Source organism: Amphiprion ocellaris, chromosome 1 (genome assembly GCF_022539595.1).
Source record: "Amphiprion ocellaris isolate individual 3 ecotype Okinawa chromosome 1, ASM2253959v1, whole genome shotgun sequence".
NCBI classification, from domain to species: domain Eukaryota; kingdom Metazoa; phylum Chordata; class Actinopteri; family Pomacentridae; genus Amphiprion; species Amphiprion ocellaris.
Window position 1 is genome coordinate 33,135,092 of NC_072766.1, and position 15,375 is coordinate 33,150,466.

The 15,375-nt window shown below is 41.2% G+C and overlaps 1 protein-coding gene across 1 annotated transcript; it reads right to left on the reverse strand.

Moving 5' to 3' along the window:
- Positions 1-209: 209 nt before the first annotated feature.
- mex3b (mex-3 RNA binding family member B) lies at positions 210-5,621 on the reverse strand. The gene is made up of 2 exons (XM_023264136.3): positions 4,968-5,621; positions 210-2,951 (listed from the first exon to the last, which is right to left on the reverse strand). Exons 1-2 carry the CDS (start codon positions 5,188-5,190, stop codon positions 1,546-1,548), a joined length of 1,629 nt encoding a protein of 542 aa, XP_023119904.2. The 5' UTR covers positions 5,191-5,621; the 3' UTR covers positions 210-1,545.
- Positions 5,622-15,375: the final 9,754 nt, after the last annotated feature.

Here is a 15,375-nt window from a genome sequence, read left to right on the forward strand (position 1 = left end):
TTAGTGATAAAGCAGGCCATGTCCTCCTATCAAAGAACACCATCCATAATGAAGCCACTGTGATCATTTTGCCACCTATAAGCTTCCATTAAGAACCAGAGAGACATCAAACGTTCATAAAACTATTAAACAATCCTCAACAGCACTGCTGTACTAGGAACACCAGCAGTACAAAACACAAAGCGCAGGAAGAACACAAGAAGCAAATACCTCATGAATGTACCATTTTTATTGGACTTATATAGAAATACTTAAAAAAAAACATGAAGTAGCACCATTACTTAAGTTTTACTTTTATCATGTATAATTTTAAATGTCAGAAAAATAAAACTCTTGATACATTTTCAAATCTTGTCTCAGCAAATATAATATTAGTATTTGACCACGAGGTCAAAGGCCCTTTATCATAAAATAAAATATACTTTGTTCTTAAACTTTGCTCAATAAAGTACATTTACGCTCAAGTAACTTCACCTACATATACATAAACAAGTGGTAAACAAATGTATTAAAATAGAAATACTAAAACTATAGTGGTGCAACAGAGGCCTGTAATTCCCACTGGAATCTAATTCATACAAATTTTAGAAAGCATAAACAGTTTCTTTGTGTTCAACTTACTAAGTTTTATACATTTCAATGTTTCATAATAATATAGAATAAAATATGCTTTATATTACTGAATAAAAAATATGCTGGATGAAGCAGATTTAAAAGACATTTTTTTGCTGAACCTATAAAAACTCCATCTCAACAGAATACTGTCAAATACAATACACATTTTGTGGACTTGGATTTCCTCCCACAGTCGTGTGATATTAAAATAATACAGTGATCAATGCCATAAGGCCATACTAAAAAATAAACAATATTTCAACCCAGCTACAAAAAGTTCACTGAACTTAAATTAAAATATCTGTAAACATCTTTGCAATAAGAAATATAATTTTTCAAGTCAAAAAAGAATAAAATACTTCAATCTGTATTAACGTCATTTAAAACTTTCAACTTGTGGAAATTGATTCTATACATATATATGTAGGATATGTTGTTTCTGTCCCTCATATAGTTTCTGACCTAAAGCTGCAGTATCTTTGTAAGTCAATTGTCCTGTTTGGGTGGAAGCCCTCCATGTTTCCCAGCCATGGCCTCCATTCTTACTACATTCGATCGGAAAACCTGGAAGGCTCCTCCTGCTAACAGTCCACAGTTTGACCCACGTACCTCCATCCTGATCCCACTGTGTCTCTTCACCTCATAAATATAGGGTACAAATAACTAGAACTATTGATTACTATACTGTAATATTTAAAACATGCACTTAGATGTTAAAAATATTTCCCCAAGCTACAGTATATTATTAACAACTATGACGGAGCCTAAAAAGGTGTCTGTCCCTTCTGGATACTGCAGCCTCATACATACATATGTATATCTATATACACTTTCCAAATTGATGATTGGATGATCTCATTAAAGTAGTATGAAGAGTCTGTTGTTGCTATTGTAGCCAGTCTCACTGAGACAGTCAAAGACTTACACTTCTTATGAAAATATACGTATAGCCTGAGTGACGCCGGTGTGGCAGACAGGACATTTGGGCTCACTCCTCTCACAGATACGATTGGCACACTCCATACAGAAGAGGTTGTGCCCACAGGGGACCAGGGCGGCAATGACCTCACTCTCAAAGCACACTGAACAATCACGGCTGCCTTTTCGGCTCGTGCCAGATGAGGTGGAGGAGGAGGAAGAGGAGGAGGTGGACGAGGCTGACGAGTCGCAGGGAACCCCAGGGAGGTGAGGACCTGGCAAGGATGTGATAGAGCCCGAGTAACCAGGGAAACTGAGAGGGCCTCCACCTGGGTCACTGCGCACCCTCCGGGCTAACGGGTGCTCCATGGACCCTCGGTTATGGCTGTGAAGTGGAGGGGACATCCTAGGTTGTGGGGTACAACCATTAACTCTTCTCTGGTTCGCAACTATCCCATTGGCATTAGTGCATGTGTTGGTTGGGAATATGGCTGAGGTGGAGGTGGGAGAACTGCCTCCGGTGGAGGAGGGGGTCATGCGACTATCATATGGTGACCAAAGGAGGCCTGGTGGGGCTGGTGTAGGGTCAAACCCTGATGAAGAGTCAAAAGTCATATCAGTGCATTCAGGTGAGATGACCTCACTTCCGTAAACAAACCCGTTGCCATTGGTGTTGACATTGATATTATTGTTATTGTTGTTGCCATTGTTGTTGGTGGTGGTATAACTGAGTGCGGGGCTGGGGGGGCTGTAGTCGGCCATGCGTGAGCTGTTGTTACCAAAGTAAGAGTCTGTCGATGCACTACCCAAGGAGGACGACGAGTCGTTGCGGTAGTTGGAGAAAGGTTTGCGCACTGAGGTGGGTGTCATTCCCGCACTGGGCTTGGACCACAGGGTGGCATGCCCATGCAGATCAAAACCTACATCAGTCCCATTTGCGTGAAAGTCATTTTCATCCTGGAGCTCAATAAGACCTCCTGTCCTCATGGCAATGTGGGCTTCGATCTCTTCACGTGCTCGGTCCACATTCTCTGGCATCCCTGTCACCTCGAACACTGGCTCCTTGTCTCGGCTTGGTGTCACAATGTAGGTGTGGGTCTGCTGCTGGATGCGCTTTATGGTGGCACCCTTGGGGCCTACAACCAGCCCCACAACACGGTAAGGCACCCGAACTTGGATGGTGGTCTGTCCAGGCAGGTTAGGTGGTCCAGGAACCGGGGTGCCACTCCCATTCAGGCTGGTGTTTTTGTTCCGGGAGGCTCGGATCATGGAGAAGTGCTCCGCAGCAGAAATGATCTCCCTCCTGGCCATAGCTACATCCTCCCTCCTGCCTGTTACCACAAAAACAGGCTCCTCACCTCGAACTGGAGTCTTGATGTAGGTGTTGGTCTTTGCTCGCAATGCTTTGATCTTGCAACCTGAGGCATGGAAGCAAGAGACGAAAGTAAGGGTAGGTTTCATAGTAACAACATCTAAAAATGTGTCATGTATTATACTAATACTTCTGGGCTATTCATAACAGATGCTGGACATTTATTATCTTTCAATAAGTCAGTGGCCTCAAAAATAGGTGAAACCACCCCTTTTAAAGCACAAATTCACAAAACCACATGCTACCAACATAAACATGCAGCAAAACAAAAATAAGATAGAAGATACACTTCTGGATACATGATGTGCTATGTTCATTTGTCACAACAATACAGTCAGGATCTACAGCAGCTACTGCTGAACTGTTGACACTTATTTTATACTAATAGCGTTACGAAAAGAGTGGAAAAGCTACTTAAACACTTCCACTGTCTGGCACCAGTTCATTCCACCACATACATACATCTCTTTACCACCAAAATGGGACCAACTGAGGAAATAGCCTTACAAGAATGACATAGTTAGCAATGCACGCCACCCAAGCAACGCAGGGTGATGTAATCAATACAGGTAAACCTACCTAAAATCCATTTGCACATCCAATTCAAATCTCTGGGATACATTCATAGATGACATCTGAATGCCTGTGGATCCCCCAAAATGCTGTTTGACAAAATAACTCCTGATATGCACATGTTTGGCATAATCCAGTACAAACTGCCAAAATCGCACAAGAGTTTCTAAAGAACCTGACTTGATTCCAACAGAACACCTTCAAGCTCACACACACACACACACACACACACACACACACACACACACACACACATCTCTATAGTCAAAGTGAGACTGGCTGAGGAAACAGCCTGAGAAGAAACATAATTAGCAGAGCAGCCAGCTGAGTGGGACAGGGTGATGTAATCAGTAGAGGAGGGTAAACCTACATAAACTCATTCTGTGCATCCAATTCAAATCTCTGGGATTACCTCGTAATGAGTGAGTATTGAACTGGTGTTAAGTAAATGGAGTCTCTTTTACGAGGCTCGCTGTCTTAAAATAATACCCGAGGTCATGGTTAATCCACAGTTGTTTTTTTTTTTTTTTGTTTTTTTTTCACGTCACGCTCCTAACCTGATATAACCCGACACAGGGGGCTGTGTGAGGGTATGGGATGTAAACAAATCTGCTTCACTAATGTCACGCTGCAGCTGTTTGGAAATGTAGGGCTGGAGATGGCGGTTCTTCGCAATCCCTTTGTTTTTCTGGGAACCGCAGTTAGCAGCACAGGGAGGGGAAAAGATTCCGCATATGTAACCAAGCACCAGTACCGCCCTGCAGCCCTACAGCTGGGAGACTGGAGCTGGATCTCTGCACCTAATGGGCGTCTGCTCTCTGTGGCAAGGTGAGATCGTGAGCGCTGTCCTAATTTGATCTCGTGCTGATCACCATCGCAGCCACAAAACAAAGCGAATTGCAGAAAGAAAGAAAAAAAAAAGATTGCAAATATGAGGTTATCTGGCAGCATGGCTGTCTGACCTACATGTCCTCATCATGGCTGTAATAACACCTGTCATGTCACTGCTGCTCCTCACACACGTTTAGGAAATGTTCTCTGAACTGAACTCCATTCATGACTAGAACTTATAGAGCCTTTGCTTGGCTAAAAAGAATACACCAAAACAGCGGGACTCTTTTGGGCACAGACAGAACAACCCCAATGGGCGGTTATTCCACTTCTTGAATTAGACTCTGCTACTCGCTGTGTGTGTTTCCAGAGGAACAGTGACTGACGAACTGTCAGACAAAAACTAATGTCCACGTTTTACTGACGTGCTCATCACTTGGTGGACTGTAGTGATGCCGAATTCTCCGTATATTCTAAAATTCACTTTCTCCACGCTGTTGCGCAGAGCAGCAACACGGTTAAGGCAACAGCAGGCATTCTCTGACTGTGTGTTGGCTTCTGTCCCTCCCACACAGTCAAACAGCTGCTGGGGTGTTTGGGTGCATGGCCATGGCTCCTGCAGGACAAATACAGAGTCTACGAACAGTGAAACACACACCTTGTCTGCCCACAATCTCAGCCACATGCTCGGAGCTGGGGACCGGGACGCATTCGGTCATGTTGACGCTCTTTTTCCGGGGCTCCTGGTTGTTGTCGTACAGCGGGTTCTCGTCGTTGTCCAAGCCGAGCAGAGACAGCTGGTCCAGGGCGATCTGCAGGGCTCGCTGGTCGTCCAGTGCGTCTCCCTGGACGCTGCTGTCAGCGAACAGCGAGCTGGGCATCTCTGCGGCTCCGCTGGGTTGCGGTATCGGAAAGAAGGCAAAATAAAGGAGGGCAAGAAGGAGTGGAAGGAGAGGGAAGGAGGAGGGGAGAGGCACCGGACCCGTTTTTTTTTTTTTTTTTTTTTTTTTTTTTTTTAAAGACAACTGGTCAGTGCAAATAAATCAGTGCGGCTGAGGAGGGAAAGAAAACAGCGCATGGAGCAATAAAAAAGCATCCACCCCCTTTGTGTGTTCCGATCAAAACTGGATGTCCCGATCCGAGCCGAGCCGACCCGGGCTGCGCTGTTGTACGGAAAGACGACAAACGAAAAGCGTATTTATTCCAGAGCCGGCGGCGGCCACAGTGCTAACGTTCCTCCCGGACAAAGGGCCCCTCCCCGGCTGGCCTCCTCCGCTGCTCTGCTGCTTCTGTCTGAGTCTCCGGCCAGACGGAGAGATGTGCGGCTGACGTCACCGCCAGGGCAGGGACGATGCAGTGCAGCGAGCTCTTTAGCATAACGGGCAGCTGATTGGCTGCGGGCGGGCGAATGGGCGGGTCCGTGTAAGAAGGCACCGCCCGCTTCTTTGTTCCCCGTCTCTCTGTTTGTCTCTCGCTCCGAAGAAACAGTCTATGCTCACGTCTGGTCTGTTTCTCTGCCTGCTGCTGCTGCATGCAGTTACAGCTCACATTAACAGCAATATGAATTCAATAAACTGATAGTCATGATCTGTGCTTTCCTGCCTGGTACTGTTTGTGACTTTCACTCCGATGCAACATTTTTCTGTCACCTGACCACGCTGCGTTGTGATTTTAAACGATAAGTGTGATGATGATATTTATTTGGCTGCTTGAGACTCCAGCTGTAAAACCTTGTTTAAAAAAACAAACAAACAAAAAAACAATAGATGTCCATGTGCTCTATGTCTGTAATTGATCTTGATGGTGCTTTTTGCCTTGCACTAGTGTTGGACTATTTTAAAAAAGTAATAAATAAGTAAAATAAAGAGAGAGAGACAGAAAAGTAAAGTTGGTTGGTCTTGATATTTAGTTGTTTTTACACAGCGCAGTGGGGTCTATGGGACCACAAACAATGAAGATGCCATGTCAATAAAAAACAACAGTAAGAGCAGCGCATTTAAAAAAGGATTAGATTATGCGGTCAGTTTAGAATTACATAAGATAATTTTATACATTTTTAGAGGAGAAAATACTTTAGTCACCCACACATATTTATAAATGGAAAAAGCTACTGAGCAGGTGGGTGGTATCAGCTGATCATCCACAGAAAGCACATCTGCAAGCACGACAGTGTTTAGATGGATTTGTAAGGCTGCTTTCCTACAGTTAGTGTTAGATTAAAGAAATAACTCAAGTTATTTATTTCGGCATTCAATTCATTTTCAATTCAGGAAACTTTATTTGCCCCCTGGGGGCAATTTAAGATTTTTTTTGATCTAATAATGATACTTATTATTATAAATGTGTAGTGTCAAAATATGTCATACAAGTGACCACATATTGTAGAATTTAAAAAGCCAGTATACTGACAGCAGTGGATGATGCAAGCTAATGATGAACTATATTTTATAAATAATATGTAAAATTTAAATTCTCTATTCTCAAGTATCTATAAAATAGTTCATATATTTTCTGCATCATACAACACAGTTGAATGATTGGCTATGTTTTACACTGCAATACAAGCATTTTCTATTTTGTTAAATAAAAAATGAATCCCACTGAATTTACTGAAACTTGAATATTCTTTGTTTATATTTTTTAATTTAATTTAATTTTAATTTCATGCTTTGTTTCTTATAAACCTTCCACTTTTTAAGTAATAAAGCATGAAGAGTATTTATTTCACATCAAATCCAACAGAACTTGGTAACATGTAACTTTGGTAACATGAGCTAGAAGCATTTTAAATTTTATGTGTGTCTTTTTCTTGTTGGGTTAGGGTTATTGTTTAGTAATATAAGGCTTAGACATTAGGAACATTGCAGAGTGATGCAGTGTTTGCAGTTACGGATTTCTCTAGTCTGAGAGAGGTAGGAGGATGGTGGAGGGGTGAGGGTGGGAGAGTTTGGTCAAGGGGTGTTTGGCCAACACAAAGGGTATTTCAAGCTGATTCAAACCCATTTTGACCAGAAGCACTTTGCTTTGTCACCTCACTCCTGGAGCACAATAGCAATGCTAATGAGGAGCCACTGAGGAACTGGAGGAGGTGATGTGGTGGGACTCTCTTGTTAATATCTGACACATCAGCTTCCCCCAAACATTTATACTTCCCAAAGTATGGAGGTGTATACGGATATCTAGCCTTTCATTTATATTTACTGGCCTGCAAGCACTTGAAATTAGGTTTACTGAGTCTACAAGCACTGGAATCAACCAGTAAAATGCACATCATGTGTACATTTTAAGATGATAAATGACTCTCTGATTGCTAAAATCCCAAGATTCCCTGAGCAAATACCCATACTGAGCCCAATCAAGCTTTGACACCAGGAAAATTAAATGCAGTATTAGTTGACAACAGTCTCACCTCAAGATCTTCACCAGCAGATGGAGTTACCAAGTTTACTTACATGGAGATATCAAATTTCCATTTCTCTGTCCAAGTTGGCTTAAAAGTTTAGGTTTAGAAGTTTGTTCTCAAACTTGAAAGCAGAAATTGGCAAAAGAATCTCAAACACGTGATCTATTTAGTAGCTGAAATTCAAATTGAAATTATCTCCAGCTCAGGAAATTCCCTGGAAAGAGCTGAAGATGACTTAACATTTGTTTGTTGACAGGTAAGAAACCTTTTCTAAGCACAGTGTGTTATTCAGCTTCTTTTAACCTCTGAAATCACCCAGTTTTAGCCATACACATGGGTAGGACAACCAGAAATAATATGTATTTCAGTGGCTACAAATGTGTACAGAGATGTTGTAATCAGCAGACATGTACTTTTGGTCTAGGATTTGTGTCTTTCATGATCAAGTGTTTCTTTGATAATCTTTTTTTTTAAAATCCTAAATAATTATCTGAAAACTCTGCGCCAAATGGAATAGCGATTAAGTGTCGATCTTCTCCCTTAGAATATCTCTGTGTTGCTGTTGGCTACACCTGACATCTGAAATGTAACCAGCATTCCAGAAATCACACCAGTACTGGTGTAGAAACATGCACCCTTAGGGTGCTCCTCTGCATGGAATCCATAACTGTGTTCCTTATAGAGACATGACCTAAAGCAGCACTTCTTGCAGCTGCATTTATCTACATTACCGTCTCGCTTCTATTTGCTTGTGTTCAAGTTCTGCAGTAAGGCTCTCCTCAGCTTTGAGGTGAAATAAAGTGCTACTGAATTGAATTAAGAGCCTGGAGTTGGCCACAGTGCGTCCCACTGCTCTCTCTTAAGCCCAGACAGACACTGATTGCAGCATCATTGCTGATATTTGTTGTTTGGTATTAGGCGTTAGCCAGCTGCTTAGAGGCGATTACTCGTATGCCTTTTAACGAGAGGAAGAAAAGCTTAGCTCGCTCTAACCCAGAGAGCGACGGAGACAGACAGGGCTTAGTAACCGCTCTGCCAGTCAGTGCGCTGTAGCTGCAGGGCTGCAGACACAGACACTGGGTCACAGTAAACAGCAGGTCACAGGATACAGAGCAGCCTGTCTGCACAGTCCTCCTGACTCTAACACCCCGACCTCATGCACACTGATACAGTACACAGGCTTCCTGCTGCAGCTACAGCTTGTACACATCACACTACGGTGTTGGTCGTTCTCCTGTTGTGTTTGTTTCATGATAATCAATTCTGTGTTCTTGTTATATCTGTTTTATGAACTTAAGTGCTTGTTAATATTACAAGTTTTGAACTTCTATTATTTGTCATTGCTGGTATGCCTCACTGACATAAGCTCATCCAATTAATTTTTGAGTTAAAAAAAAAGCATAGTGTAAGGATTATTTTCAAGCACCCAGAGGAGCATAATGTGCTGTTTATCACAGGCTTTTGTGTCAGAGTTTAACAAGGTCATTTGTTCTGAAATGATTTCAAATTACATCAGTACAAAGTAGCATCTATTGTCTTCCAATTCACAACTGGCCCATATTATTTTATTAGTGAAGAAAGGACATAGGTCTCAAAAGTACCATAAAAATTTTACAATATTAGAAAACTAATTGGTGAACACATTAAAATTTCTCTCTGATACAGACTTTGAAATCAGACAACGGACTTAGATTTTTTTAATGACAAATAATGAAGATGTGGATGATGAAGGAACTCAACAGACGGTCTCCTCTTCTCATGACAATCATTTGTTTTAAGCAGCATTTGTTTTCCTGGTTTTTCCCACTCATTGATTATGAAACTTACATGACATGTACTTTTGCAGATCCTTGCAGACATGCAGACGCAGAAAATATGGGTTAACTTTAAAAATTATTCTGCACTACACAATGGCAAGTTGATTATTTGATGTAATTCAGCTACACGTTCCATCCAGAAACCAATTATTAAAAAGGATAATGATGCAGAGAGTCCCACCCTGGAAGTTGACAGGATTCCTTCTTTTGGTCTGTTATGTATGAAAACTTGGAAGTAAGAATCTGTGGATTTCAGACTGCCATCAATGCACTGTAGTTTTAAGGTAGAAATGCATATCCATGACTACTTATTATCCTCTTTACTCTTCCAGTACATAAAAAAACACCAGGTGGACATGTTAACAAGGTAAAATAAAAAATGTACTAGGGAGGGTAACAGTATTACACACAACAACAAAAACAAAAAACACATTTCATGCCAATTTCACAGTCTGCCTATCAGTGTTGGTTACATTTTGTATTTTCTCACCCATATGTTGAACAGTACGTGGTGGTTGCATGTGTCTTTCAAATACATGCAATGCATTTATAATTTATTTCATTTATGATAATAATGCTTGTTTTGACGTCTCAAGCTCACACAGATTGCACCTCTCATTTTTGTCTTTTGGTTTTCTGCCAGCCATGAAGCTTGCTTCTGGACCTAGTATATCTCTCCAATCCAAGAAGTAGAAGAATTTTCTTCTGCTTCCAGTTTGGATTTACACCAAAGACACATTGTACACTGACACATCTAGGATGTGGAAGGACACCAAAATGGGCCGATACGCCGTCATCCTCTTACAAGTAGTAACCTGGTAACATGCAAAATTGTAACAATCAGAACGTGTAACTTCGGGTCTTGCATAGTAACGCATTAAAGCGTTGTTTTAATTTATTACATATAAAACACACCTACATATTGAAATAATTACAGCTACATTTTGTTCACAAATTCAATATGTTTCAGCAAAAATAAATAAATGTTTAATTGTTATAACACGGAAAAAATTAATTATTACAAAAAAGCAAACAAGACTGGAAAGAAAAAGCATCACATACCTTGATAGTGTTTTCAACTCTGTCTTTTTTACTCTTGTAATCCAGGACAAAGATGAGCCTTTTGTCCTCCCCAGTACTCACAGCAACATCTCTGCACAGTCATTTGGAGTAGATTCCTTTTCTTCATGCAGTGGGACTTGTGTTTACTGGTGATAGGCCATTATGAGGTGAAACAAACAGACTCTGCACTGCATAAACTGGTTGTAGATTTGTTTCAATTGGAGGTCCACATATGATTGGATATCTCTCCAGTCTACCTATTTTCAATTATCTGTACAAATATGCCTCACCTTCCAAGTTGGCGATGTTTATCACTATGGTTTGGACTGTTTCAGTCACAAACCAATAGGCAATTTTTTTGTTCAGCCCGGGATACAGTGTATCTTGCTGTCCAAGGGGTAATCCTGAAAACATTTCTGGCCAACAGCTAACCTCTCCTCTCACAAGGGGAGCAAGACAAAGACAAATTCCCATTCATTCATTCATTCATTCATTCATTCATTCATTCATTCATTCATTCATTCATTCATTCATTCATTCATTCATTCATTCATTCATTCATTCATTCATTCATTCATCACTCCGCCAAGGAGGCGGAGCCTCGGCGGAGTTATGTGACTATCTCATAGACTGTATATACAGTCTATGGACTATCTGTGTGTGTAACTGTAACCTAATCAAGACTCAAAGTTAGACAAAGGAAAATGGGACACTTAATCACTTCAAATTAGCGGAATCATTTGGTATTAAAATGGGATTCTACTTATTTCTATTAATCCCAACACCACAGATATCAAAACAAAAAATATATCCTCTAGATACAGGTGTTTTAGTCAATTATAGACCCATATTCTGCCTCCCTTTTACTTCTAAAATTCTTGAAAAAGTTGTTGCAAGCCAATTATGTGATAATCTGCATATAAGTGATTTGTCCAAAAAGTTTCAGTAAGGATTTAGAATACATCATAGTACAGAGACAGCACTGATGAAAGTCCCCAATAATCTTTGAATAATTTCAGACAGTGGGGTCCCTTAGTTATGCTGCTATAGGTTTAGACTCCTGAGGGATTCCCATAATGCACTGGGGTCCTCTCCTCTCCTCTCTCTCTATATGCTGTTATATATCACCATTATATATTACTAACGCTGTGTTTCCCCTGAGGTCCTGTGTTTGTTCTGTCTGCGGATGTCTCTGGATCTGGGGCTACATGTCTCTGATCTGGCCACTGGTCTCACCACCTGCTACCCTGCCATCCCAACCCCAACACCTCCTGCTGTATCCACCCCCCTCATCCCCACTCTAACCCAGTCGGTCGAGGCAGATGTCTGCCTTCCTTCAGCCTGGTTCTGTAAGACTTTTTTTCCCCCTCCTCCCTATTCTAGGGTTCTTTTTATTCCTTTCCACCTTCACTCATAGGGAATCCAAAGGCAACTTTGGATTGTTGGGTTTATGTTCTCTTTTAATAATTCATAAGGTTTGTGCCTCACTATGCTAAGTGCTGTGAGATGACATATGTTTTGTATTTGCGCGACGTAATTAAATTGAAAAACCCTTGAATGGGTTGCAGCTTGAACAATGACATCACATGTCTTCAGTAAAATGCAATAGTACTTAAGTCAGCATAACTGGTGGGTGTCTGTCATCCGTTATTTGCCTTAATCACATTCAGACCAATGGAGATGAAAACAGGAAATGTGTTATTCATTTTCTCTCTTCTTTGACTGCTGTGGAGGTAAAGTTGGCTGAAGGTAGATGTAAGTGGGGCTGCACCGTGGCTTGGTTGTTAGTACTGTTGCCTTGCAGCTAGAAGATCCCAGGTACGTGTCCCACTTGAGCCTGGGATCCTTCTGCATGGAGTTTGCATGTTCTCCCTGTGCATGTGTGGGTTTCCTCTGGGTAGATAGATAGATATACAGATGCAACACTGTCTGCCTCTCCCTCTCTTTTCTTCTTATGCCTCCTCCCATTTCATCTTCTCCTTATGTCCCTCTCCCCCATTTGCTTTGTTCATGCCTCCCTGCTTTCTTTCTACTTGCGCCATCCTCTCGTCTTCCTTACACCCTCTGTCTCCTCTTCCCTCCCCTGTTCACTCTGACACACTGAACTGAAGTGGCACTGCTTCCCTGCACTGTGATTGGCTGCCAGCCAGACGTTGTGTGAGCCAAGCAGCACAGCGGCAGGGCAGCTGGAACCGCCAACACACAATGCAGTACAACACACCGCTCAGCCTCTTCCTCCTCCTCATCCTCCTCCTTCATCCCACCCTTCCCTCCTCCTCCTCCTCCTTTGCCAACCACAGCCCAGCTCTTTGTCTTTGCCTTCTACACTCGCATTGTCCTCTCATATTCAGTCAATGGCTGACCAGCTCATGCTGATGTGTGAAAAACCCACAATTACAAAATCTATCTGATGTTATCCATATGTCATGTTGTCATCTAAGTTCTCTGACATTTTCTATAACCTTAGTAGTATTCAGTAAACACTTTTTAAAAGCGTGCCTCCACTACTGAGATCTTTCCTTAACCCTGTAAGAAAAGAAGTCATTTTTAACCACCCTTATGTCCCAAACCAAGTGCTTTAGAAGTGTTTTTAGAAGTGTTATATACCATAGTTGTCTGTTGTTTCCTATAATAAACAAAACATGTAATCTAGCGAAGTCTCTCCAGCCAATGTGAGTGGTATCTGGGAAAACTAGTGTAAGCATTAACAGGGACTTCAGTTCATGAAGGGACAAAACAGGGAGCGGTGTAACTTTAGTCACACTGTAATATTGCATAGCCAGACCTTTCTCCACATTTTATTTTAGTGCTGTGACAGGGTTTGAATATCAACTATAGCCTATAATCTCAAATTCAATTAATAGTCAAATGACTGCAAAACAACAGTCAGAATCAGAATTAGTTTTATTGTCACTATACAATGTATAATGACATTGCACAGTGTAACTTTGATCATCTTATGTAACAACATAATACAGTTATTCTCTTTTAACTGGTGATCATGTTGTCTGGTGATCTTTATTTACAGTACTATACTGAAATGAACTCATGATATTTAGGGTTGTAAATTTATCAAGTCCATGAAAACTCTACTAGCCCAAAATGACATTAAAAATGACTAAAGGCAGAAGCAATGCGCATTTAGTTCTCCACAACAGAACCTTTTCATTCAGACAATCTTTACCATTAGCAAGAATTGGAAAGAAAAAGTAGTATAATGGGATTAGACCTGATGCACAAAATGGCACCAAAGGGTGACCAGCTTTCCTGTGACTGATGATATTTATGGTAATCCAAGGACCTTGAGTAGAAAGCAACCAGACTTCTCTTTTAGGTTTTGAAGAGGTTTTACCTCTCATCCAAGAGGCTTCTTCAGTTCAAACTGACTAAATGTTTAGACTTAGACTGACTTTATTAATCCCCAGAGGGAAATTCTGTTTATAGTCACTCACAAGACCCATAGAAGACCCAGGACTTACCTGTCTCCAAATTTGAATTGTTGTAAAACCAGGAGGTCCACCAGCAGTGATGGCAATAGTGGTGGTAGAGCTTCCAGTTTACACAACAAAGGTTATGAATCTGCCATGTCAGGAGATGATAATGATGGTGAAACTTTCTGGAGAGAGACCTTAAAACTGCGCTATAGGTGTTTGATAAGTGGTGTCATAGACCCCCTTCTCTGTTTAGTGATTCCAGTTTGACATTCATGGCTTCCTCGTCTCTCAAACCATTAGTCTTCTCTGTTCAAAATGTGGACATCGCTGTCCTCAAAGGAAAGTCCTCTATCCTTCAGATGCAGGTGGATGCTGAGTCTTGTCCTGAGGAGCTGCTCTCCTGTGTTGAGCCATATGTTTGTGAAGCTGTTGTTTGGTCTCTCCTATGTACCAGTCTGTGCACTCTTCACTGCATTGGGCTGCATATACAACGTTGCTTCACTTGTGTGTTGATGTTTTATCCTTGAGGTGAACCAGTTTTTGTCTCTGAGTGTTACTTGGTCTTTAGTGCGCTGGTACATTATGGATAGCGAAAATCTGAGTTTCTCAGACACACCAGCTGCATATGGAGTGATGATGTTGTTTCACCTGTTTTTCCATTTTCCTGCCTTTTCTATGATGCTGTGTTTACCTGATCTTTTTGTCGATTTGATGAAGGGTGCAGTTGTTGTTTTTTGCCACAGACATTGTTTGATGTTGGATGCTTAAATGCCATTATAACTATGTCTGAGCACGGCTTCAGATATGAAATCCTGTCTAAACAAATATAAAAGAGATGTAGTTGGCATCAAATTATTAAATACATGTTAAGAACATTAAAAACTGACAGTATTCACAATGTACTTACTGTAGACTAATGCGCTGAACTGCAGTGAGCAGCAGAGGGGTTAGCGAAGAGAGAGGGATTTCATAGATCACTACCATTCCAAAACAGGAAAAACTTCTACTACACCGAGATAATTTTTAGGGGTTTAAACCATGACCGAAGAGAAACCCTAACATGAAGATAAGATAAGATAAGATAAAGTTCTTTATTTCTCCCCACTCCAGGGGAAATTTACATTGTTACAGCAGTTTTATTTACAATATATACAAGGGTGGCAAAATTTTAACAGAAAAAATAAAAATAAAGTTTAAAAGTGCAAAGATGTGCAGTGCAAGAATGTCTGTGCAAATTTTATGGTTTGGGGTGGTAATGATATAGTCCAGCTTATGTTAACATCAGCCAGTGATGCTGATGTTGTAAAGTCTTACAGCAGATGGGATGAAGGACCTGCGATAGCGCTCTTT